General features: G+C 47.7%; 1 protein-coding gene across 1 annotated transcript; it reads right to left on the bottom strand.

Moving 5' to 3' along the window:
- Positions 1 to 22,252: 22,252 nt before the first annotated feature.
- Positions 22,253 to 23,436, bottom strand: CEBPA (CCAAT enhancer binding protein alpha). The gene has a single exon (XM_058155478.1). It carries the CDS (start codon positions 23,335 to 23,337, stop codon positions 22,387 to 22,389), a length of 951 nt encoding a protein of 316 aa, XP_058011461.1. The 5' UTR covers positions 23,338 to 23,436; the 3' UTR covers positions 22,253 to 22,386.
- Between the last annotated feature and the right edge of the window lie 3,084 nt (positions 23,437 to 26,520).

The raw sequence follows: 26,520 nt of genomic DNA, 5'->3' as shown, positions 1-26,520 counted from the left end.
TAATTTTGGGAAATGAGGTTAAAAATATGATAAAATAAAATAAATGCAAACATGCATCCATGGTAAGTTCTCCTTCACATGTGAGTCTTGGTGTTTTTCCTACTTGTTCATCCTGTTTCTCCTCCCTTTTGCTCACTGGGGAGGGTCTGTCCTTGGCCCCCTCCTCCCACTGCAGATAGGAAACCTCTTGATTAAGCAAGCCTCATGCAGGGCACTTCGGAACAGGGAGTGCAGGGGCAGAAAACAGATTAACCGAGTTGGAAGGGACCTTGTAGGTCAACTAGTCCAGGGGTCTCCAACCTTGGCAACTTTAAGCCTGGAGGATTTCAACTCCCAGAATTCCCCAGCCAGCTCTGCTGGCTGGGGGGTTCTGGGAGTTGAAGTCCGCCAGGCTTAAAGTTGCCAAGGTTGGAGACCCCTGATCTAGTCCAACCCCCCACCCAAGCAGGGAGAAGAGAAAGTCCTTATCAGGCCCCAGTGGCTCATATAAAAAAACACTGAATTCATTTAAAAAGCTACAGATATAAACATAATAACAGAAGGAAAAAAAAAGACAATTACAGGTAGTCCTCGACTTACAACAGATCCTTTAGTCACCATTTAAATTTAGAATGGCACTGAAAAAAGGGACTTATGACCACTTTTCACATTTATGCCCATTGCAGCATCTCCATAGTCACGTGATCAAAATTCGGATGCTTGGCAACTGACTCATATTTATGACGGTTGCCGTGTCCCGGGATCATGTGATCATGTTTTGCGTCCTTCTGACCGGCAAAGTCAACGGGGAAGGAGGATTCACTTAACAACCGGGTTACTCATTTAACAACCCCAGTGATTCACTTCACAAACATGATAGGAAAGGTCGTAAAATGGAGCAAAATTCACTTAACAGATATCTTGCTTAGCAACAAAAATGTTGGGCTCAATTGTGGGAAGTCAATTATGTCAAGGATTGCTTGTACTTTGAGCTTTTCTATACTCTGCCTGGTGTGAATCTATCTATCTACCTATCTATCTATCTATCTATCTATCTATCTATCTATCTATCTATCATCTATCTATCATCTATCTATCTATCTATCTATCTATCTATCTATCTATCTATCATCTATCTATCATCTATCTAGCCATCTATATATCTATCATTTATCTATCTATCCCTACCTACCTACCTACCTACCTACCTATCTATCATCTATCTATCTATCTACCTACCTATCTATCTATCTATCTATCTACCTACCTACCTACCTATCTATCTATCTGTCTGTCTATCTGTCTATCTATCTCTATCTATCTGTCTATCTATCTGTCTATCTATCTATCTGCCTACCTGCCTGCCTACCTGCCTGCCTATCTATCTGTCTGTCTATCTGCCTACCTGTCTGTCTATCTGTCATCTATCTGCCTACCTATCTATCTGTCTGTCTATCTATCTGTCTATCTGTCTGTCATCTGTCTGTCTGTCTATCTGTCTATCTATCTTTCTATCTATCCATCTATCTGTCTATCTGCCTGCCTGCCTGTCTGCCTACCTGCCTGCCTGCCTGCCTGTCTGTCTACCTGCCTGCCTGCCTGTCTGCCTACCTGCCTGCCACCTGCCTGCCTGCCTGTCTGTCTGTCTGTCTACCTGCCTGCCTGCCTGCCACCTGCCTGCCTGTCTATCTGTCTGTCATCTATCTGTCTGTCTGTCTATCTATCATCTGTCTATCTGCCTACCTGTCTGTCTATCTGTCTATCTATCTATCTATCTATCTATCTATCTATCTATCTATCTATCTATCTATCTATCTACCTACCTATCTATCTATCTATCTATCTATCTATCTATCTATCTATATATCTATCTATCTATCTATCTATCTATCTACCTATCTTCGTTGGGACCACCCCAACGAAGCTATCGAAGTGCTGTCCCGGTGCCTGGAGGCCGTACGGGTCTGGATGGGGAGAAATAGGCTCAAGCTCAATCCCTCCAAGACAGAGTGGCTGTGGGTGCCGGCATCCCGATACAGTCAGCTAAATCCGCGGCTGACCATCGGTGGCGAGTCATTGGCCCCGATGGAAAGGGTCCGCAACTTAGGCGTCCTCCTGGATGAACGGCTGTCTCTAGAAGACCATTTGACGGCCGTCTCCAGGAGAGCGTTCTACCAGGTTCGCCTGGTACGCCAGCTGCGCCCCTTTCTGGACCGGGATGCCCTATGCACGGTCACTCACGCACTCGTGACGTCTCGTCTGGATTACTGCAATGCTCTCTACATGGGGCTCCCCTTGAAGGGCATCCGGAGGCTCCAGTTAGTCCAGAATGCGGCTGCGCGGGTGATAGATGGAGCCCCGTGGCTCCCGTGATAACACCCATCCTGCGCGCGCTGCACTGGCTACCTGTGGCTTTCCGGGTGCGCTTCAAGGTTTTGGTGACCACCTTTAAAGCGCTCCATGGCATTGGGCCGGGTTACTTACGGGACCGCCTACTGCTACCGAATATCTCTCACCGACCCGCGCCTCACAGAGAGGGTCTCTCAGGGTGCCGTCGGTAGCGGCAATGTCGTCTGGCGACACCCAGGAAGGGCCTTCTCTGTGGGGCCCCCACCCTCTGGAATGAACTACCCCGGACTTCGCCAGCTCGGACCTCCGGACCTTCCGCCGGGCTTAAAACGATTTATTTAATTGTGCAGGGCTGAGCTAGATTTTAAATTACTGGTTTTAACTTGGGTTTTACTTGATATTTTAATTCTAAATTTACGGGCTTCTTAGAATCAGTTTTTTACTTGTTTTATATTGTATTTATATGTTTTTTAAATGCCTGTACACCGCCCTGAGTCCTTCGGGAGATAGGGCGGTATATAAATTTGAATAAATAAATAAATAAATAAATAAATCTATCTAATCTATCTATCTATCATCATGCACACAAGCTGATGAGATGCCATATGCAACTCAATTAAGAAAGGTTGGTAATATACAGTAAAGCATATTATCACACATTATCACATGTCTACCAAAAGTACACATATAGACTGGGTGAAACCAGGCTTAATCGCAGTAACTGTGAGAGGGAGCTTAGAGTCTTAGTGGACAACAGTTAAATATGAGCCAGCCGTGTGCAGCGGCAGCCAAAAAAGCCAATGCAATCCTAACTTGCATTAACAGAGGGATAAAGTCAAGATCAAGTGAGGTACTAATACCGCTCTATAGAGCCTTAGTAAGACCAGACCTAGAGTACTGCATCCAGTTTTAGTCACCACAATATGAAAAAGATGTTGAGACTCCAGAAAGAGTGCAGAGAAGAGCAACCAGGATGATGAAGGGACTGGAGAATAAAACATATGAAGAACAGTTATATGAACTAGGCATGGCTAGTCTAGTGAAGACAAGGACCAGGGGAGACCTGATAGCCATCTTCCAATATTTGAGGGGCTGCCACAAAGGGGAAGTGGTCAAGCTATTTTACAAACCATCTGAAGACAAACAAGGAACAATGGATGGAAACTGATCAAGGAGAGATTCAACCTAGAAATAAGGAGACATTTTCTGACAGTGAGAACAATCAATCAATGCAACAGAAGTTTTCTTCAGAAGTTGTGGGAGCTTCATCCCTGGAGGCTTTCAAGAAGAGACTGGTAGGGTCTCTAGCTTGGGCACGGGGTTGGACTAGATGACCTACAAGATCCCTTACAACTTTGTTAATCTGTATATCTGCCCCAGGGTAGAAAATGCTTAATTGCCTATCTTGTAAGATGCTTTTGCCAAATAAGGCTGGGTGAAACAAACAAACACTTTAAAAGTTTGTTATTTATAGAGTTACTTACCAAGCACATCTAAATTATATTAAAATAACCCAAGTATCTTTACAATCCCCAAGGCATGTCACAACTTTTGAGCACCCCAAATGTTTGGAAATTGAACGTTGAAAAATTTGACATGCCCTACGTCATCCTCCATGCTCAAAGCACCCAACTCAGTTGTCGCTCAGGAAGTCTACACCAAGCAGTACAAGACCATCTCTACCATGCTTTTAATGTGAGAATTGGATATTACAGGAAAGCTAGAAGGACCCGGCTGGTGTTTTTGGTGACCCAGAGCTCTGCAACAGGAATAGGCAAGGAAGCTGGGACTTGACCTGGTCAAGACTACGAGGCAAAGTGAGATGCCCTGACCCAAGTTCACAGGACTTTGCTCACCGGCTCCTCCTCAGTTCTGACCTCCTCCGTCACTTGCAAAAAATGGAAGCACCATGCCCATTTGTAGTTTATTTATTTTTTAAATTTATTTGCCATCCATCTCACAGTGGGACTACTCTGGGCAGCTTATGACAAGAAAACAAAAAAAGAAATGATAAAAAATGTAAACATAAAAACAAAAATAAACAACAGAAATACAATTAAAAAGATGGGTGGAAGGGAAGCTATCTAGCTATTTATCTATCCATCTATCTATCATCTATTCTCTATCATCTATCTTTTCTATCTATCTATCTATCTATCTATCTATCTATCTATCTATCTATCTATCTATCTATCTATCTATCTATCTATCTTTTCTATCTATCTATCTATCTATCTATCTATCTATCTATCTATCTATCTATCTATCTATCTATCTATCTATCTATCTATCATCTATTCCAGTAGTGGATTTCAAATCCCGTCACTACTGGTTTGCTCATGGGCGCGCCCGAGCATGCGCAGAAGCTTCTGTGCATGTGCAGAGATGTCCGGGTGGATGGGCAGAGCCTTCAGCCACCGCTGCTACCCAATCTGGGGCGAACCGGTAGCAACTCACCACTGATCTATTCCCCCCCTCTCCTGTATCTATCTATCTATCTATCTATCTATCTATCTATCTATCTATCTATCTATCTATCTATCTATCTATCTGCAAGAAGGACAAGGATCTGTGAGTCTCTTCAGTTGACCACTGAGGTGCCTGACATCCCCAACTGCAGCTGCACTTCCATGCATGCTAAACATGGTTTATGGTTCAAGTATTGTTCCTATCTAAAGAGTTATTTCTGCAATTTGGCTGTTTGTGCAGCCAATCTGTATTGCAAATGGGATTCTCAGAAACCTGCTGTGCAGTAGTAGAACATTTAATCTTAGAAATGCTCTCGGTTTGTGTTTTCTTTAGGAAAATCAGTTGAAATGGTGGTGCTAAACCCTGGCCAAATTCCAGGAATTCATGAGATTCTGTAGGACTTTTTATTGGAATTCAAGCCTGTTGTGAAGGCTGATAAATAAAAGTAAAGATACAAACACAGCATTATCAGCCAGGCTCAAGCTCCAATTTCTACAAATTGTGGGGGTTTTAAAGAAACCAGCCATGGCTATGCTGTCCAAGGATTGTTAAGAACTGTGCAAGCCTCAACTTGGGAATGTACATTCAAAAATACAGTGCAGATAACTTTGCTTGATGTAGCCTACAGCCGTGGAAAGAAAAATGATCCAGAGAGAAAGCTGAAAAACCCTCTCCAACCACTTTCTCCCATTCTTCTTGTTTTTCCTGGTTTCTTGTTTTTAAAACAGTAACTGGGTGAGGGACCCTGGAGTGCTCATGGATGTTCACTTAAACACAAGCCAGCAATGTGCAGCGGCAGCCAAAAAAGCTAATACAAGCCTTGGGTGCATAAACCGACACAAAGAATCAAAATCATGTGAAGTATTAGCAGTGCTTTATAAAACCCTAGTAAGGCCACACCTAGAATCCTGCATCCAGTTTTGGTCACCACATTACAAAAAAGATGTTGAGACTTTGGAAAAAGTGCAGAGAAGAGCAACTAAGATGATCAAAGGCCTGGAGACTAAAACATATGAAGAACAGTTGCAGAATTTGGGTTTCTTGAGAAAAGGATTGGGGGGGACATGATAGCAGTATTCCAGAATTTAAGAGGTTGCCACAAAGAAGAGGGCATCTCCAAAGCACCTGAGGGTAGAACAAGAAACAATGGATGGAAACTAATCCAAAGAGAGAAGCAACCTGGAATTAAGGAGAAATTTCCTAACAGTGAGGATAATTAACCAGTGGAACAGCTTGCCACCAGAAATCATGGGTGCTCCATCACTGGAGGTTTTCAGTCACTTATCTGAAATGGTATAAGTTCTCCTTTCTGAGTAGGGGGCTGGACTATAAGATCTCCAAGGTCCCTTCCAGTTCTATTCTATTCTAAATTCCTTGAATATCATTTGGGTGTACTGTCAATCAATACTTCGTGTTCACAATCACAATGGAATTGTTTGATGAAAGCTACGGAATGCTTTTCAAGCATACTTCTACTACCCAGCCTTGGCTGGTTAGAAAAGGTTAGCAGGCTGAGTGTTTGGAGGACAAACCACCGAGGTTCAGACTAGACCACAAACACTGTCTCTGTACCTTTGCTAAAAAAATGCCCACAAAACCAGCAGGGGATGAGTTGGACTTCAAGGCGGACTTACTGGAAGCATAGCAACTAAGTCTAATTAGCCCAGGTCAGTGGGTTGTGTGAAGCCACCCCAAGGAGGGCTGTCTCTACCACTGAGTAGCTGCTGCCCAACAGGAAGCCAAGATGCCAATGCCTGTACAACTTGCTCAATAAGTCCTTGATTTGATCCATTTTCTAGGTTTATGCATTGGAACTAACTAGATGGGCTCACCTAACCCCCTAGCACACACACACACACACACACACACCAAATTAACCAAGGGAATAACCAATGTGTGTGCAAGGACAGAGGCAGGGGACATTGGGGGCTGGCAGGCTGCCTCTCATCTACCAACCTTCCATGAGACACCAGAAACAGTGTGGCCTTCTTTTTTCCAGTCTTGCATTGAGGTTCATTGTGGGTGGTGGGCTGGTGGGGAGGGGATTAAAGATGGAGATGGAGTGGGAGGCCTCCTGGAGGGACCTGCTCCCATTTCCACCCATGAAACCAGGCCATGGAGCAGAATCACTGCTAAAGTTGTGATCTTGGAGGGCAGTGTTTCTCAGCTCCAGCAATTTGAAGGTGGGTGGACTTCAAGTGCCGCCTGAAGAATTCTGGGAGTTGCAGTTCAATCACTTTAAGAGTTGCTGAGGCTGAGACACAATGTTGTAGACCACAGCAGGGCTGTAGAATAGAATTAGGAATAGGAATAGAATTAGGAATAGGAATAGGAATAGGAATAGGAATAGGAATAGGAATAGGAATAGTAGAGTAGAGTAGAAGATAAGGATAGAATGGAATGGAACGGAGTGGATGGAGCTGAGCAGAACAGAGCAGAACAAGAACAGAACATAGAACATAAGTGTTAATACCACTTTATAATGCCTTGGTAAGGCCACACTTGGAATACTGCATTCGGTTTTGGTCGCCATGATGTAAAAAAGATGTGGAGACTCTAGAAAGAGTGCAGAGAAGAGCAACAAAGATGATTAGGGGACTGGAGGCTAAAACATATGAAGAACGGTTGCAGGAACTGGGTATGTCTAGCTTAATAAAAAGAAGGACTAGGGGAGACATGATAGCAGTGTTCCAATATCTCAGGGGCTGCCACAAAAAAGAGGGAGTCAAGCTATTCTCCAAAGCACCTGAAGGCAGGAGAAGAAGTGATGGGTGGAAACTAATCAAGGAGAGAAGCAACTTAGAACTAAGGAGAAATTTCCTGACAGTTAGAACAATCAATAAGTGGAACAACTTGCCTGCAGAAGTTGTGAATGCTCCAATACTGGAAATTTTTAAGAAAATGTTGGATAGCCATTTGTCTGAAATGGTGTAGGGTTTCCTGCCTGGGCAGGGGGTTGGACTAGAAGACCTCCAAGGTCCCTTCCAACTCTGTTATTATGTTATGTTATGGTAACATAGAACACAGAACATAGAACAGAATAGCATGGAATGGAATGGAATGGAATGGAATGGAACAGAATAGAATAATAGAATAATAATATTATTATTGTCACTTAGAGTGTACACTAATCGTCAAAATGAAAGTCATGAAAGACCGTGACTTGTACATCCTCAATCTGAGCTGGCCTACTTAGGTTCATGATACAAACATGGTCAAGGCCCAACAGCATCTCCTGATCCTTCGCAGATGGTCTTGCCAAGTTGTTTACCTTAGGAGCTGGGCTCTAAATCCCCCGAGCAGCTTCATTTGGATCAACCGTCATTTCTTGTCTCCTCATCTGCCTTCAAAACAAGGAGTGTTGAATTTCAAGCGCGCATTAATGAAATTCCACATCGCCCTGGTGCGTCTAAACAAAGCAATAATTTTACCCCCTTATCAAACTCCAGGAGGTGAAGGAGGCAGGCTGACTCTCCTCTTGGGGTGAGGGAAATATACGTGGAATGTGTTTGTGCACCTGTGTGGCTCTCTGGCTCCACTCCTTTGTGGTCCCGGGTGTTTATTAGCCATCTTACCTGATACCCCTCCAAAGAGGCAAAAGGCACTTTCAAGCTTTCACCCAACATCTCTCAGCAACTCTTTCAACAGGTGCATCTTACATTTGCTCTTTAAATCAGAACTGTCGCGTTGCAACTGTCTTGTCCCAAATTAAATTGGCCGTGAGCTGCTGCTGCTTCTTCCTCGCTCTTATCACATGCTTTTCAGGAGTTGGCCTTCATTCATGGCCCCAAATCCATCACCAGAGCCAGTGTCTGTCATGCTGTGTCAGGATCAGACTGTCAGGCAGACATTAGAACTATTAGATCTGGGATACAAAACTCGAAATGACCACTAGATGGAGCAAAGAGACATGTGGAGGGAAACTAACTCTCATTGGTGCCACCTAATGGTTGCCTAGGCTTCTGCAGCTCAGGTTTGGTGGCCCTAGAAGGCTTGATTTCCTGGCCTGCAAATCTATGTATGCCAGCCTTGGATGGGAAGGTGAGAATTGGCTGAAAGTTGTGTGTATGCATGTGTGTGAGAGAGTTAATTTCCAAGATACTTCTCTTGACTTCTTCTGTTGCCCTTTCCATCATCTTTAAGGGAAGGTCTTGGTGCCATGCTTATTCAACCTTAACAACTTTAATATGTGGATTTAAATTCTCAGAATCATCTAACCAGCATATTGCCTGAGGAATTCTGAGAATTGAAGTCTCCAAAGTCTCAACATCAACGCAACGAGAATTTTACACCGCTCAGAATTGGCTTCAATTGGAGCAGCTTGAATGCCTTATAAAATAAATATGGTAAAATAGGCGATTATAGCTGTTATTGGATATATTGGGAAAACACTTGGTTGCAGAACCACCCACGCGGTATCAATTAACCTTTCTCATGTGGTAAAAGTGGCAAGGCGTCCAGGATGTTGGCTTTTCCAGAAGCCACCATCTCTTGCATTGGTTTCCACAATAGCAGCGTGAGTCTCAGAGGAAATGCAAGTAGCAATTAATTTTAATTTATTTTGCATGGCATTCATCTGGACTATGCTCTGTAATATTTTCACCTTAAAGAATGCTGTCCTGTCTCCGTGATCCCTCTCTTCTCAAGACCAAAGAGACCCTGTGCTCTTGAACATCACTAGAGAACAGAATAGAGCTGGAAGGGATCTTGGAGATCTTCTAGTCCAATCCCCTGGTCAAACAGGAGACCCTATACCAGGGGTGTCAAAGTCAAGACCTTTGAGCTGCATCCAACCCACAGGCTGCTTAGACCTAGCCTGCGGGCCCACCCTGGATATAGCAAAGGAACAGCCCACGGTGCCTCTACCAGCAAAAACGGAGCTTGGGAGGGCCACGCGCAGGCCTCCTGGGCTCCATTTTCGGCTGCAACAGCCTCTTGCAGCCCTCTGCCAATGAAAACGAAGCTTGGGAAGGCAGCCCTCCTGGGCTCAGTTTTCACTAGCAGAGGGCTGTAGGAGGCCATTGCGACCGAAAACAGAACCTCAATGAGTGATGTCCAGCTGGCCATCCCCTCCGCCCACAGCCTCACAAGGTCAAAGACATCCCTGATGCGGCCCTCAATGAAATGGAGTTTGATATTCCTGCACTATACAATTTCAGACAAGCGGTTGTCCAGTCTCTTCTTTTAAAAAAGCACCTGTTTCCAAGCACCTGTGCCAGAATCCGCACCTTTCTTAACAAGAGGTGCTCAGTATGGCAGCTGGAATGGGCCATAACGTTTGAGGCTGGATCTGACTGACCCAGAGCACCAAGCAATCCCCAGTCCTTGAAACTTGGAAACTAAATGGCTGTTGATCACGAGCCTGAAAAGTCAGACCAGCCTTTTTTATGCAGCAATGGCTCCTGGGCTGGCTCATCTTCCTACAGTCATATCCTGGATTGTAGATGGAGGATACAATCCTGTCTCCACGGATATGGAGGGAGGGGTCCTATGCAGACTTGCAATTAAAGGGCAGGCCGCCATCAGCTCAGGTAGCAAAAGGTTTGGAGCCAACTGCTGTTAGAGATCTTGGCAGCAGGCATACATTCCTCTTCAACTGCCTTCCCTGGGAAGACAAATTGGGCCTGAATCTAGCTACCTCCACATGGTCCTCCTCCCATCACAAGGCAGAAAGGGGCCTTTGCCAATTATATAGAGCGTTTGACTAATCTCTTCCCTTTGATAGCTCGCTTAGAAGCCCTTCTTGATGGCATAGCCCGAATTTGAAGAGAACAAGGATTTCAAGGGCACAGACAAGCTTCTCTCTTTTTTCTGTCCCCCCCCCCACTTTTTCTTCCGCTTTTTCTAACGTTGGCAGCACAGTCCCCTGAGATAGGCCAGCTGACAGCCAGACCAGCCTAGGGAAATAGGAATGACGCTGGTTCAAAGCAGGAAACCAATTTCCTTGCTAATTATCTTGCCAATCCTGGTAAAGCAAAATAATCCAAATTTCTTTCCTTCCTTCCTTCCTCCCTCCCTCCCTCCCTCCCCTCCCTCTCTCCCTCCCCTCCCTCTCTTCCTTCCTTCCTTCCTTCCTTCCTTCCTTCCTTCCTTCCTTTTCTTTCCTTCCTCTTCTCCTTCCTTCCTTTCCTCCTTCCTTCCTTCCTTTTTTCCTCCCTCCTCCCGCCTTCCTCTCTTATTTATTTATTTATTTGTTTATTTGTTTATTTATTTATTTGATTTTTATACCGCCCTTCTCCCGAAGGACTCAGGGCGGTTCACAGCCATAACAAAAAATAGACAATATACAAATAAAACAAAGCTTAAAAAACTTATTATATAATCGGCTAAAATTTAAAACAATATACCATTAAAATTAAACTCTCTAAAACTTATAAAATTATAAAATTTAAAATTACGAAGCCAGTCCCGCGCGAATAAACAAATAGGTCTTCAGCTCGCGGCGGAAGGTCCAAAGGTCAGGCAGTTGACGTAATCCAGGGGGAAGTTCATTCCAGAGGGTAGGAGCCCCCACAGAGAAGGACCTTCCCCTGGGGGCTGCCAGCCGACACTGCTTCTTCCTTCCCTTTTCTGTTTCCTTCTTATTCTCCTTCTTTCTTTCTTTCCTTCCTTCTTTCCTTCCTTCCTTTTTCCTCCCTCCTTCCTCTCTTCCTCCCTCCCTTTTCTCTTTCCTCCCTTTTCTACTTCCTTCCTTTCCTCCTTCCTTCCTTCCTTTTTCCTCCCTCCTTCCTCCCTTCCTCCCTCCCTTTTCTCTTTCCTCCCTTTTCTACTTCCTTCCTTTCCTCCTTCCTTCCTTCCTTCTTTCCTTCCTTCCTTCCTTCCTTCCTTCCTTCCTTCCTTCCTTCCTTCTTTCCTTTCCTTCCCTCCCCTTCCTGAGAGCCTTCCTCTGAGTTGTGGGGTTGGGGGGCACCTTTTGTCCTCTCATTCTCCCACTGCTCTGATCCCAGACGGAGTTCTCTTTTGGGAAGATGGCATTGTGCAACCGCTAAGCTAGCTAAGTCAAGAGCACCTTTAGTCATAAATCTGACTAAAGAAAAACTAGAAAGACTTGAATCTCCAGAATGAACAACTGGCAGGAGGAGGGGTAAGAGAAGGGGACTCAGCGCCAAGAATGAGCAAACCGGAGCTGGGACCCACATGAAAAAGGTGGCCAGCAGGAAGTTCATCAGGGATCCTCTCACTGCACCTCCAAATGCGCTGAAGTGGACGCCTGCTTTCTCTCTCAGCCCTTCCCCATTTTCGCATCCAGGGAAGGAGAAGCAACGTCCATTGCCAAAATGGCACCTCATTCATCGATTTGATTTATGCCTGCCTTTCACCCAGGAGCTCAAGGAGCCTCCGTGGCATTTTGTCCCCTGGTTTTTGGCAACAACAGCCTCACAAAGGTGGCTAGGCTAAGCAACGTTTCTCAACCGTGACAACGTGCAACTCCCAGAAATTGTGGCGTTGACATCCAGGCATCTTCAAGTGGCCAAGGTTGAGAAAGTCTGGGCCAAAAGGGAAGGATGGCCCAAAGCCCCCCCCCTTGTGAGCTTCTTTGTGGGGGGGATTCAAACCTGAGTCTCCCCAGGCAAGTTCCAGATCTTCCCTCCGTTGCTTCCTGAGCATTTAAGATTGGGCAGAACATGGAAGATAAAGGGATCCAGGAGCCCAAGAGGGATTCTTGACCACTTGTGGGCTGTGACCAATCAAAAGCATCTCATCCTTTGCAGCTCAGTCTTTGTCTGAGCTGGATCTCTTTTCAGGAGCCTCCCACTTTGAGGGGGGACTTGGTCTCTACCCCCACCCACTCTCCCTTTGCAGCACTTCCTGGTCAGTCTTCTTCCTGGCTGGTGGTGGTGGAACTTCCTTTTCTCCTCAGGCTTCTGGCTGTTTAGCGCAATGACGGAAATTTCTTACACACACACACACACAGAGAGCAATGAGCAAAGATCAGCAGACCAACCGCCACCGTTGCTCCCGTTCCTGCCACTCAACTCTCATTTCCAGGCTACACAATACCTAAGCTGTGCAATCCGACTTGCTTCGCTAGACTGGCTGAACGTCACTTGCCAGACTTTCTGTAAATTCTTTCTTTTGGGAAAGCTCAGTGACAGAACACAGCTGGACAGAACAGAGGAGGTGAAACCAGCTCTCCCTTTCAGCAGTCTGTTTGGGGTTGCAGAAATCCCAATGGCCCTTAGATGGCAGGGGAGAGTCTGTTTTCTGTATCATTTGGCTGCCCCCCAGTGGCTGATTAGGCTTTTGCAGTTTGGATCTGCTACGTAAGCCTCTCTTAGGAGGTCAGCTTCTACAGAGGCTGGCTGATATTCTCAGTTCTGTACAGTCCCTGGCAGAAATGGTGCGCGATGGACTTGGTGAAGAATTCCAAGAAGGAAAATGGCTCAAGGACAGGGAGAAGAACTTCTAGGGTTCCAGTTTCCTTTTCTCTCATAATTCTTATTCACTTCACCTCTTCATAACGTAACATAACACAATTAACAGAGTTGGGAGGGACCTTGGAGGCCTTCTAGTCCAACCCCCTGCCCAGGCAGGAAACCCTACCCCATTTCAGACAAATGGCTATCCAATATTTTCTTAAAAATTTCCAGTGTTGGAGCATTCACAACTTCTGCAGGCAAGTTGTTCCACTTATTGATTGTTCTAACTGTCAGGAAATTTCTCCTTAGTTCTAGTTTGCTTCTCTCCTCGATTATTTTCCACCCATTGCTTCTTGTTTTACCCTCAGGTGCTTTGGAGAATAGCTTGACTCCCTCTTCTTTGGGGCAGCCCCTGAGATATTGGAACACTGCTGTCATGTCTCCCCTAGTCCTTCTTTTCATTAAACTAGACATACCCAGTTCCTGGCAGGTCTGTGCATTAAACCATTTGCCATGATTGTGTTACTCCAGTTGGGTTGCTTTTGCACAACTCTCAGGACTATAAACTAGCCACTTTGGCTGGATTCACACAACGTAATTAAGCATGTTAGTTGTTTTAGCTTAATTGTAAGCTCAGAGCCTTTGATGGCTTAGTTTTCTATGTGAACTCAATTTGCTGAGTTAGTACACGTGTCACCTGTTAGATGAATACAGACAATCGGTGAAACTAGTGTTAAAAACAAACGGTCTGCTCCATTTCAGCTGGGCTACTGTCAGTGGTACCCACAATCAGTTGGGTTTGGACAAAAAAGTCAAAATGGCAGCTGTAATGGTGCAATCAAAGTGACGCAAATAAAAACAAAGTGGACCATATACTGTGGGTACATCTGAGAAGCCAGGCTCTCTTTTCCTACCGAATACAGAACTCCTGAGTTCACACATGCAGCACATTTTTTCCTCGCTATTGCTAACGTTTGTCAAGTCACAGTGAGGACAATTAACCAGTGGAACAGCTGGCCTTCAGAAAACATGGGCACTGGAGGTTTTTAAGAAGAGACTGGACAGTCACTTGTCTGAAATGGTGCTTGAGCAGGGGGTTGGACTAGAAAAGTCCTCCAAAGTCCTTTCCTATTCTATTCTAATTCTATTCTATTCTATTCTATTCTATTCTATTCTACAGTTCTGATGTGCTCAGTCTACTATTCTTTTCAGGAATCAGAGGCGAAGTTTCACTCCTTTTCTAAAAGGCAACTGTCCCATTGAATGAAAACAATGTCAGCTGTATTCTGTGGCCAGTTTTGATCTTTGAATAATGATCAGGGAACTCCCAGGACATTTTTCTGACATAGTACAATATAATGTGCGTGCTGAAATGGAACTTCCATGTCTAGGAGCAATCTATAAGACAAATGCCTAGGAAGAGCCATTGGCTTCAGTCCCAGCTGGAACAGGTTCACAGAGGAGGAGCTGCCATTCTGATCATGCCAGGGTTTCCTTCAGAAGAACCATCAACTCCATTCAAAGGATGGAAAGGGAAAGAAAAGAAGAAGGAAATGTTGCTGTTTTGGTCTCTTCTGAATTCCTGAAAGTTGATTGTCTGGGCTGTGATGCCTTTTCTCTCTCACCCCAGCTGGTTGTGGGCTAGCCATGGTTGTATGGCAAGGGGCAGACACTCATCAGCACATGCTAGGACAGGTGTCTTCAACCTTGGCAATTTTAAGACTGGTGGACTTCAACTCCCAGAATTCCTCAGCCAGCAAAGCTTCTTCAAGGTTGGATCTTCTGAATTCTGGGAGTTGAAGTCCACCAGTCTTAAAGTTGCCAAGGAGGCACGTCTTCTCTCTTAGTCATCTCTTGCCAAAAGTGGCTCCTGAGAGCTGTATTTATGCACTTGACTTGATCCTCACCTCGGTTACGGTAACAGCAAAAACAAGCCCATAAATAATCACGGTTAAGCTTTGCATCTCCCGCTCAATTATCTGTGCTTTCTAACATTGATGGCAATGAGAATGTTAATGAAGACGGAGAAAGAGAAACGGGAAACATAATCAGATGCCGGGAAAATGTGAAGGGACAAAATTTTAGGACAGAATGCAAACTTGCCACCCGTCTCCTATTTTTGCAACTGACTCCGATGGATGTTTAGCTTAATATAATTCTAACTGGTCTTTATGAGATTTCAAGTCTTTGTGGTTTGTTTCATTCATTGTATATACACCACTAGCTGCCGCAACAAAAGAATGCTATGCAGGTAGTCCTTGACTTACAGTTTACAGTAGCAGAGTTGGAAGGGACCTTGAAGGTCATCTAGTCCAACCCCCTGCTCACGCAGGCGACAGATACTAGGGATTTGAACCGCCAAACTGCTGACCTTTCTGATCAACAGAACTCAGTGTCTTAGCCACTGAGCCACCTAGCCTGCTAGCCAGTTGGCTCAGTGCATCTAATTTTGCAATCATTTTTGCTGCGGTTGCAAAGTAAATTTCTGCAGTCATTAAGCAAATCTGACTTCCCGCATTGTTTGTCAAAAGCTGGCTGGGAAGGTTGCAAATGGCAGTCACGTGACCCAGGGGGGCTGCCACCATTGTAAATATATGCTAGTTGGTAAGTGCCCAATTTTCGATCATGTGACTACGGGAATGTTGCAATGGTCATAAGTGCAAGGATCAGGGATAAGTCACTTTTTTTGACGTTGTTACAACTTCAGTCACTAAATGAATGGTGGTAAGTCGTGGACTACGTTTAATAATCACCCCACTCGTTGTTCCTTTAAAAAAAACCCATAGAAGACGCAAGCAAAGCTTCCTTAAACAGCCTTCCCAAAGCAGAGAATAGAATAGAATAGAATAGAATAGAATAGAATAGAATAGAATAGAATAGAATAGAATAGAATAGAATAGAATAGAATAGAACTGGAAGGGACCTTGGAGGTCTTCTAGTCCAACCACCTGCTCAAGCAAGAGAACCTATACCTTCTCAGAAAAGTAACTCTCCAGTCTCTTCTTAAAAGCCTCCAGTGATGGAGCGCCCACAATTTCTGGTGGCAAGCTGTTCCACTGGTTAATTGTCCTCACTGTTAGGAAGTTTCTCCTTAATTCCAGATTGCTTCTCTCTTTGATTAGTTTCCATCCATTGTTTCTTCTCCTGCCTTCAGGTGCTTTGGAGAATAATTTGACTCCCTCCTCTTTATGGCAGCCCCTCAAATATTGAAATACAGCTATCATGTCACCCCTAGTTCTTCTTTTCTCTAGACTAGCCAAACCCAAATCCTGCAACCGTTCTTCATATGTTTTAGTCTCCAGGCCTTTAATCATCTTAGTTGCTCTTCTCTGAACATTTTTCAGGTGAGTCGGAAGCCCCTTTCATCCTCACTCCTGTTTTGTTTCGCTTGGAGTCTTGGAGTCATTTCTGCACATGGGCAGTGCATGGGAGACATGCAGTGGTGAAATTCAAATTTTTTTACTGCCGATTCTGTGCATGTGGCTTGGTGGGCGTGGCTTGGTGGGCGTGGCAGGGGATGGATACTGCAAAATCCCCATTCCCACCCCACTCTGGGGCCAGCCAGAGGTGGTATTTTCCGGTTCTCCGAACTATTCAAAATTTCCGCTACCGGTTCTCCAGAACCTGCTGGATTTCACCCCTGGAGACACCTCATGTGAACTGAGGTGTGGGGGCAACCTGCTTCCATTAGTTGAAAGACCTGTTTGAGAAGCACTGGACCAGCCCTCACATCTGTAACAAGTAACAACGGTCTGCCTCTGCTGCTTTGGGTTTGGTCGGGTGGGGGGTTGGACTAGATGACCTACAAAGTCCCTTCCAACTCTGTTAAACTGTTTTAATCTGTTTTTACATTGGTATCTGAGGAAGATGGGACTTCTTGTGAAGTGTATTTTCTGTTGCACATGGGCATCTAGTGCAAGCTATAGTGATGTCATGTGTGTTATGATAACAGCATACAAGATATAATTTGCATGATGTAAATGACTTAATCTGTGTCACCATGCATGTAACATTACTTGTCCCTTGCCTCCTGCACAGATGCCCATTGTATGTTGCATGCAGGTGTTTTCAAATCCTGCATTTTCCAAAGTGCAAGCAATGTTAACCGAGGACGGTTTTTTACTTCTGCAGCTCCCAATTTCTTCCAGAAAGCCTCTTTTTCAAATTCTCCAACTGGGCATAAGGGATCTTCTCTCTTCCCGCTGAGACCTGCTCCCTGCCCAGAACATCTGGAAGGCCCAAGTACTGGCCCTTTTCTCTCTCAGCTTCTCCTAATAGTCCGGTTGCTCTGACCTTTGAGTGCCTTTGCTTGCAGCTGTTCCAGATATCTCACCAAAGACTGCTTGTCTGAAATGGGAATTTCCCATCACTTAAAGAATTAGAGGGGACACCTTCTAGTACTGGAGGGGCTGTCACTGAGGAGAGGGGATTGATTTATTCTCCAAAGTATCCAAGGCCAGGACAAGAAGTAAAGGGTGGAAGATCATTAAAGAGAGTTCCAACCTAGGAGAAATTTTCTGACAGTGAAAACAATCAATGGAACAGTTTGCTTCCTGGGGTTGTGGCGCTGCGTAACTGGAAGTTTTCAAAAATAGACTGGACAACCATTGACCCAGATGCAATATAAAGTGCCCTGCCTTATTGGGTTGAGGGTTGGACCGGAAGAGCTCTGAGGTCCCTTCCAGCCCCATGAGCCTATGTTCTAAAGGAGCAGCTCTTGTAGAGTGTGTTGTGTGAATGGGCAACCTTTCGGAGAATGCAGAGGGTCAAGGAACTTGTGATGATGCACGCTGGGTAGAGCTGCATTGATGTCCTGAAAACCTGGCGGCATCCCAAGCAGGTATCTCTCTCTTGTACACCCAAAAATTCAGGACGCACTTCTTCAGTTTAAGGATGAAAGGACGGCATTCACACCTGTGCTAGGAAGATATTTTGTGGTTGCTGTGTTATGCAGCTGCTGCGCCGTCCACTGGCTTTATGCTTCAGTATATTGTGTGAAGCCAGCCAATGGGTCAATGCTTGAATCGGGTGAGCTCTCTTGGACCTGTGGTTAGGTTCGTAGGTTGTGTGAACCAGAGAAGGGGATCGTTTCCCATTTTGGGTTATCCCTGTTTGAATGGAGTTGTTGAATTTACTAGTGCTGTACAGCCCTGTTTCTCAGTCTCAGCAGCTCCCAGAATTCCAAAGAAGCCTGGTGGCTGGGGAATTCTGAGAACTGAAGTGCGTGCATCTTAAAAGATTAAGAGATAACACTGCATAGTGTGTTCAAATTGGTCCCAGAGAATAATCTGGACCTCATTCTTCTCTGTCCTTCCATTTTCTTTCCCTTCCCCTTTTTGGCAGGACAATCATGAAAGGGCCACATTGTGGAGAGGGGTCCCAGCTCTACGGAACCCCCAACAGCCCAACAGCCATAGGTAGGACTCAGGGCCCCGGAGTTCTCCCCTGGAATGCAGTTGCAGCTCTTCTGCCTAAGAGAAAGTGGAGTGACTCTTTATATGGGACCCCCCAGTCTGGTCTACTATGAATTGATAAAGGTTGCTAAGCTGATGTTTCCATCTTATTTAGGCTGGCAATGAGTCCTGCTTATCCACAAGTGACATGCAGCAAAGTTACAAAGGAATAAGACAGACAGGCAGAAGAGCCGCAGCCTAGACCAGGGGTTTCCAACCTTGGCAACTTTAAGACTTGTGGACTTCAACTCCCAGAAGCAAAGCTGGCTGAGGAACTCTGGGAGTTGAAGTCCACAAGTCTTAAAGTTGCCAAGGTTGGAGACCCCTGGCCTAGACAATGGTCGGATAAACAAAATTTGCATCCCAAGGAAGAGGGGTGGAACAAATGTCTCACTAGGACCCTCCTTGTTTCCAGGAAAGTAAAAGTGAGGGACGGGAGGGATAGTTCAGATTTGCAAGATTCCATTAATGTGACCTTACAATAAAGAGAGAGCGAGTAGAACCCCTGGTTGTGCTCCTTGAATGGACTGCCTCGCGAGGCTGAGAGTGCTGAAGAATATTCCAGGACAGAAGAGAATATCCTAAATGACTTGTCTCTTCTCAGAGCCAGCAAAGCAGCAGACAGAGAGCCTCCGGAGATCAGGTGTGTCCCCTAAAACCAATACAGGTAGTCCTTGACTTACGACCACAACTGAGCCCAAAGTTTCTGTTGCTAAGTGAGACATTTGTTAAGTGGGTTGTGCCCCATTTTACGACTTTGCTTGCCACATTTGTTAAGTGAATCATTGCAGTTGTTAAATAAGTCACATGGTTGTAAGGTGAATCTGGCTGCCCCATTGACTTTGCTTGTCAGAAAGTTGCAAAAAAGGATCACGTGACCCTGGGACACTGCGACCGTCATAAATAGGAGTCAGTTGCCAAGTGTCTGGATTTTGATCATGTGACCCTGGGGAAGCAATGGTGGTGTGAAAATTGGTCATAAGTCGCTTTTTTCAGTGCTGTTGTTAACTTTACATGGTAACTAAATAAACTGTTATAAGTCGAGGACTACCTGAATTTCATATTCCTATCTACTCGGTTAAGGATTAGAACGTGACTGAAATATTTGGAGGCTGCTGGGGGCTGAGATCTACTGCCAGTTTATGAACAGGGGGTTCTCCAGTCATTGTAATTTCGAATTGTCACTAAACGCACTTTGTAAATTGAGGACTAGGGTGGAAAATGGTCATAGGTCACTTTTTTCAGTGCTGTTTGAACTTCGAGCGGTCACTAAGTGAACTGATGTAAGTCGAGGACTACCTGTAAGGGCTGCCAGCACTTGGGCATCTTCGGCATTTGCTGTCATGCACAGCAGTATTAACTGACCAGGGTCTACCAGGCGCTTTTGGTCACAGGCCTTGCCTTGGATCCCTCCCTTTTCTGCCCCTTCTCCTGACCTCGCATGATCTCAAAAAGCTAAGCGGGTTCAGAATGGGTTCATCCTGGGATGGGCACCCATTAAGATGCAACCGGGGCTGGAAGTGAGGAAGTGGAAGATGCATTCTAAAGCAGGGGTCTCCAACCTTGGCCCCTTTAAGCCAACTCCCAGAATTCCCCAGCCAGCAAAGCTCCAGGCTTAAAGGGGCCAAGGTTGGAGACCCCTGTTCTAAAGGACTGACAAGCCTCTTCCACTTCATTGGCAGGAAAGCTGGTTGTGTCCATGAAGTCACCAGCTTGGAAAAGGAACCTTCTCACCTTGGACCCGTTGACCCAGCCTTGTTCCCATTTTTACAGGGGTGGGGTGGGGTGGTGATCGGGAAATCTTAGCTTTGGTACAGGAGAGGAAAGAAAGGTTGAACCAAATCAGCAAACATACAAAGCCTTGGCTGAAAATCTGGACTATGATTTTGGGAGAACGCCAGGAGGGGGTGATCCAGGATAAGCTCAATAAAGGAGGGTGGAGGGGAGGCAGGCCCAGATCCAATTTCAAACATGAGCGGAGAGAGACAAATAATTGTAACATTAAATAAAACGTGTGGTGTGCTTTTTTTTAAAGGTTTTGGAAAAGACACAGAAGTTACAAGGGCAAAGTTGTTTTCCAAAAATCTACCTGGAAAGGTCTTTTCCCCTCTTTTTTTGTGCCTCAAGCAGAACAATTTGTTGACTTCATTAGAAGCAAATTAAAATGCTTTTCAAATCAGAATTGGGTCCTAAGCAGAAATTCAGCTGCTCTCTCCTCCACACAGACCCTTACAACCCCAAACTACTTATTCACACACACATTGGTTGGTATATATACTCCTAAGCCAGCATTCAAGGCAGAAAGCTAACTTACGCTTATGAATTTTAAACATCCACGCTTGGCAAAACAGAGAAAACAACTGCAGAAGAATAAGCAAAGCAAAGAGCAGTTAACATAATTTAAAATAAATTACAGAAGCCTCCAAAAAACTGACTTTTGAACAGTAAAACTTAGGAAAAGTTTATTTATCCTCTATCCATCTATCCTTTGTTGGGGGGCCCAGACTGGCACCTTTTGAAACAGTTACCAATGGGACACCTATGAATCCCAGGCCATGGAGGAAGAGATCCACAAGGCAGTTTCAGCAAACCAGCGATCCTATAAAAACCCCTTTCTCAGCACCCAGTCACAAATGCACAAAGAACTTTATCCAAGACAAGTAAGGATAAGCTTAAATGCCCTGAGTAATATAAACTGACTTTACCAACCAGCTAAGTCCCATTCAACACCACTGGGTTTACTTCAGGCTTAGACTGCAGCCAAAGGCATTTTGGATTGCACATAAAATTCCAGTAAGAGTTTAGGCTCACAGGGGAAGCTGCAAACAACAGACAGGAAAATAAAGGTTTATGACAGAATATTTGCATTTTATTTAGGGATTTTAAACCAGAATTTCTAAAACGGTCTTGCATCTTTTTTTAATCCCCCAAAATACACCTTACAAAGAGAAGAGTTCCCGGGCATTAATTCTTAGGAAGAGGGAAGTAATGTTGACACCCTGCTACAATGAAGATTAAAAATTGGCACTTAGGTGAAGATGTCCATCTGTTGCTTGAAAGTGCTGACTGGGACTTGGAGTCCAAAGTAGTGGCCATGAACTGTGACCCCCAAAAAGGAGCACAGCATTCTCCCCAAAATGACCAGTGTGTGTGTGTGTGTGTGTGTGTGTGTGTGTGTGTGTGTAAGGCCGCACACACGTCTGAAACCCTTCGAGGGTCTATCCTACCCAGGTGAAGCTCAGTTAAAAGTTTTGCACCGATTCCAAGCCAGGTCTCCAAAGTCAAGGAAACCGGTTGCACAACAACAGGAAAAGTTTTGCAAAGTTTTTCCTATGGCTAAAGAGAGTTCTGTGCACAGCGTTAAGTCCCGGCTGGTGAGATGGCAAGGCTCTGAGCAATAAAATTAAAATAATAATAATAACGACGACGACGAAAACTACAAGAGACGGCTTTCACAGTACAGGGCGGGCCGGCGGCGAAAGGAGAGGACCGGGCCCAAATCCGGAGCAGAGAGGCGGAAGGTTCAATCCGGCCCGGCTGGCTCCCGGTTCTTTTTCCCGGCCAGGGTTCAAGACCGCCAACGCCGCGGGTCCGCGCTCCCCACGGCCCCAACTCTCTGTCCGCGGCTGCCCGTTGGAGGAGGAGGAGGAGGAGGCAGAGTTCGGCAAGGCAACCAGGCGGGCTCCCCGAAGAGCAGCGGCCGCTCCCGACGGCTTGGCCCGCGCGGGGTTCGCGGGAAGCGGGCTCCTCCGGCCGGCGACGCCTGTCCCGTCCGCTCAGGAGCAGCTGCCCATGGCCTTGACCAGCGAGCTCTCGGGCAGCTGGCGGAAGATGCCGCGGAGGGTCTCCAGCTCGCGGCTGAGCTGCTCGACGCGCTTGCGGAGCCGCTCGTTGTCGTTGCTCAGCTCCAGCACCTTCTGCTGCGTCTCGGCGTTGCGCTGCTTGGCTTTGTCGCGGCTCTTGCGCACCGCGATGTTGTTGCGCTCCCGCCGCACCCGGTACTCGCTGCTGCCCTTGTCCAGCGCCTTCTTGGCTTTGGCCGACGGGGCGGCGTTGGCGGCGGCGTGGAGGCGGTGGGGCGGGTGGGGGCCGTGCGGGCTGGGCGCGGGCGTGGGCGGCGGGGTGGGCTGCCCGCCGGGCTGCAAGTGCACCGTGGTCTGGGCGCAGTGCGCCGCCTGGTACTGGAGGTGGCTGCAGGGCGGGCCGGCGGGCGGCGGCGGATAGAGCGCGGCCAGCGCGGCCGCCTCCTCCTCTTCGTGCGGCTCCTGCTTGATGAGCAGCGGGCGCAGGCCGGGCAGCGGCGGGGGGCCTTGGCCCAGGCGCTCGTAGGCGCTGCCCTCCAGCTTGTCGGCGTAGCAGTAGAGCGCCGCCCCGCCCGGCGGGAACCCGGCGCCCGGCATGCCGGCCCCGCCGCCCTCCAGCCCGGCCTTGGCGGCGCGCTCCTGCTGCTTGCTGTGCTGGAAGAGGTCGGCCAGGAACTCGTCGTTGAAGGCGCCCGGGTCGATGTAGGCGCTCAGGTCGATGGAGTTCTCGTGCTCGCAGATCTCCGGCAGCTCCGACGCCGCCAGGTAGCCGAAAGGACCGGCCGGCGGGCCGAAGCCGAGCGCGGCGGCGGGCAGGTGCGCGGCGGCGGGGACCGGCGGGCGCTGCTGCTGCTGCGGGTGCGAGTGGAAGGCGCTGGGCATCGGAGGGCGCGCGTCCGCCTCGTAGAAGTTGCCCGGCTCCATCGAGTAGCTAAAGCGGACCGCGGCGCATGGTCGGAGGCCGGCGGGGGTCCGGTGGCGGCGGCGGCGGCGGCGGCGGCGGCTCCCGAGGTCGGGGCGGGCGGGCGGGCTCTGGGCTGGCGGCGGCGTCCCGGGCCGCCTATTTATACCTGCCGGCCGGTGGGCGCCCCCTAGCGTCCGCCTTCTCCCCGGCCCCGACGGTTCCTCCCCGTCCCACCTCCGGCGCCGCCTCCGGGCCGGGTGCCTGGACGGAGTCGCGGGAGGGGGATCCTCCCTGCTTGCTTTGCAGCGGCGCCGAGAAAGCCTCCCGGGGGCAAGGCGGCATCTCCTCGCCCCCTCGGCTGGGAGCCGCTGAGCGCCGGTCGCCCCAACGGAGCCCCCCCCCCCACCGGCCCGCTCTTCCGAAAGCCACGATGGGAAAACGGCGGTCCCCGCAACTTCCGCACGGGACGCCCCAACCGACCCTCGCGGTCGTTCTCCGGCGGGTATCGTGGAAGTTTCCGCTCCCGACCCCCCGCCCGGCCACCCCTAGAATGCGGCTCCCTTCCCAGCCTCCCTCCCCCCCCCCGGTGCTTTTCCTGCCAATAGCGGGGTGGGGGCGGGGTGGGGGCCTGTATTAGCAGGAACTTCGCTTCCGAGCGCCAAGAAGATACTTTCCAAGGTGGAGATCAGCCAAAATCCCCTTTTCCCCTTCTGAATGACCTGGCAGATTAAGGCTGTCCAAAAGGCTTCGACACCTGGAAGCTAGATAAGGTGCTTGGCAAAGGGCTCCCGGGAGTCCAAGGTACCTTTTAGTAGAGCCTGAGGGAGGCACATTAAGAGGCAGCCTTTAAAATATTTTCCCCCTCCTTCATTTCATTGCAAACTGCAGGCAGTCCTCGACTTAAGACCACAGTGGAGCCCGACATTTCCGTTGCTGAGTGAGATGGTGGTTAAGTGAGCTTTGCCCCATTTTACGGCCTTTCTTGCCACAGTTGTTAAGTGAATCACTGCAGTTGACAAGTTAGTAACCCGGTTGTTAAGTGAACCTTTCTTCCCCGTTGACTTTATTTATTTATTTATTTGGATTTTTATACCGCCCTTCTCCCGAAGGACCCAGGGCGGTGCACAGCCAAATTATAAAAAACAACACAATGTACAATTAAAACAAAAACTTAAAACAAGCATAATCCATAAATGGCCGAAATTTAAAACAAACAAATTTAAAACCCTTAAAATTTATAAATAATAACCCCGATTAAAATTGTTTAGAATTAAAAATTTAAGCCAGTCCCGCTTGAATAAACAAATGCGTTTTCAGCTCACGGCGAAAGGTCGGGTAATTGGTGCAAACCAGGGGGAAGTTCGTTCCAGAGCGTAGGAACTCCTACAGAGAAGGCCCTTCCCCTGGGGGCCGCCAGCCGACATTGCTTGGCGGACGGCACCCTGAGAAGACCCTCTCTGTGTGAGCGTATGGGTCGGTGGGAGGCATAAGGTAACAGCAGGTGGTCCCGTAAGTACCCGGGCCCTAAGCCATGGAGCCCTTTAAAGGTGGTAACCGAAACCTTAAAGCGCACCCGAAAGACCACAGGAAGCCAGTGCAAACTGCGCAGGAGCGGTGTTACGTGGGAGCAATGTGAGGCTCCCTCAATCACCCGTGCAGCTGCATTCTGAACTAACTGAAGCCTCCGGGTGCACTTCAGGGGAAACCCCATGTAGAGAGCATTGCAATAATCCAAACGAGAAGTGACAAGAGCATGAGTGACCGTGCATAAGGCATCCCGGTCAAGGAAGGGGCGCAACTGGCGGACCAGGCGCACCTGGTAAAAAGCTCTCCTGGACGACGGCCGTCCATCCAGGAGAACACCCAAGTTGCGCACCCTTTCCACCGGGGCCAATGACTCGCCCCCAACAGTCAGCCGCAGCTGCAGCTGACTGTACCGGGGTGCCGGCATCCACAGCCACTCCATCTTGGAGGGATTGAGCTTGAGCCTGTTTCTCCCCATCCAGACCCGTACGGCTTCCAGGCATTTCGACAGCTTTGTTGGGGTGGCCCGGGGTGGAAAAGTACAGCTGCGTGTCATCAGCGTACAGATGGTAACTCACCCCAAAGCCACTGATGACCTCGCCCAGCGGCTTCATATAGATGTTGAACAGGAGAGGCGAGAGAATTGACCCCTGAGGCACCCCACAAGTAAGGCACCTCACAGTCGATCTCTGCCCCCCTGTCAACACTGTCTGCATCCGGTCAGAGAGATAGGAGGAGAACCACCGATAAACGGTGCCTCCCACTCCCAAACTCTCCAACCGGTGCAGCAAGATACCATGGTCAATGGTATCAAAAGCCGCCGAGAGATCTAACAGGACCAGGGCAGAGGAACAACCCCTATTCCTGGCCCTCCAGAGGTCATCCACCAACGCGACCAAAGCTGTCTCCGTACTATGTCCGGACCGGAAGCCGGACTGGAATGGGTCTAGATAGACAGCTTCATCCAGGTACCGGGGGAGCTGCCATGCCACCACACTCTCTACAACCTTCGCCATAAAGTGAAGGTTGGAGACTGGACGATAATTTCCTAAAATAGCCGGGTCCAGGGAAGGCTTCTTGAGGAGGGGTCTCACCACCGCCTTTTTCAAGGCGGCGGGGAAAACCCCTTCCAACAATGAAGCATTTATAATTTCCTGGAGCCAGCCTCGTGTCACCTCCCGTGTGGCCAGCACCAACCAGGAGGGACACGGGTCCAGTAAACGTGGTCGCATGTAGCCTCCCCAGGAACCTGTCCACGTCCTTGAGAGCCACAGCATCAAACTCATCCCAAATAACCTCAACAAGACGTGTCTCCGTCATCTCATTTGGATCATCGCAATTTTGATCTAAACTATCCCGAAGCTGAACGATTTTATCGTATAGATAACCGTTAAATTCTCAGCACGTCCCTGCAAGGGGCCATCCCGCCCCTCCTGATGAAGGAGAGAGCGGGTCACCCGAAACAGGGCGGCCGGGCAGTTATCTGCCGACACAATGAGGGTGGAAATGTAAGAAGGTTTCGCCTCCCTCAGTGCCACTAGGTAGGTCTTAGAAAAAGACCTAACTAGTGTCCGATCAGCCTAGGAACGGCTAGACCTCCAGGTACTCTCTAGGCGTCTTCTCCGGCGTTTCATCTCTCTCAGCTCCTCAGAAAACCAAGGAGCCAATTGAGATCTGTG

This window comes from Ahaetulla prasina, chromosome 12, assembly GCF_028640845.1.
Source record: "Ahaetulla prasina isolate Xishuangbanna chromosome 12, ASM2864084v1, whole genome shotgun sequence".
Lineage (NCBI taxonomy): Eukaryota > Metazoa > Chordata > Lepidosauria > Squamata > Colubridae > Ahaetulla > Ahaetulla prasina.
The sequence above is the reverse complement of the archived record's forward strand: the minus strand, read 5'-3'. Positions and strand labels throughout refer to the sequence as shown.

What these genes read in the sequence shown, in the direction of transcription:
- CEBPA (XM_058155478.1), bottom strand. Translation starts at nt 23,337, where the DNA reads ATGGAGCCGGGCAACTTCTACGAGGCGGACGCGCGCCCTCCGATGCCC.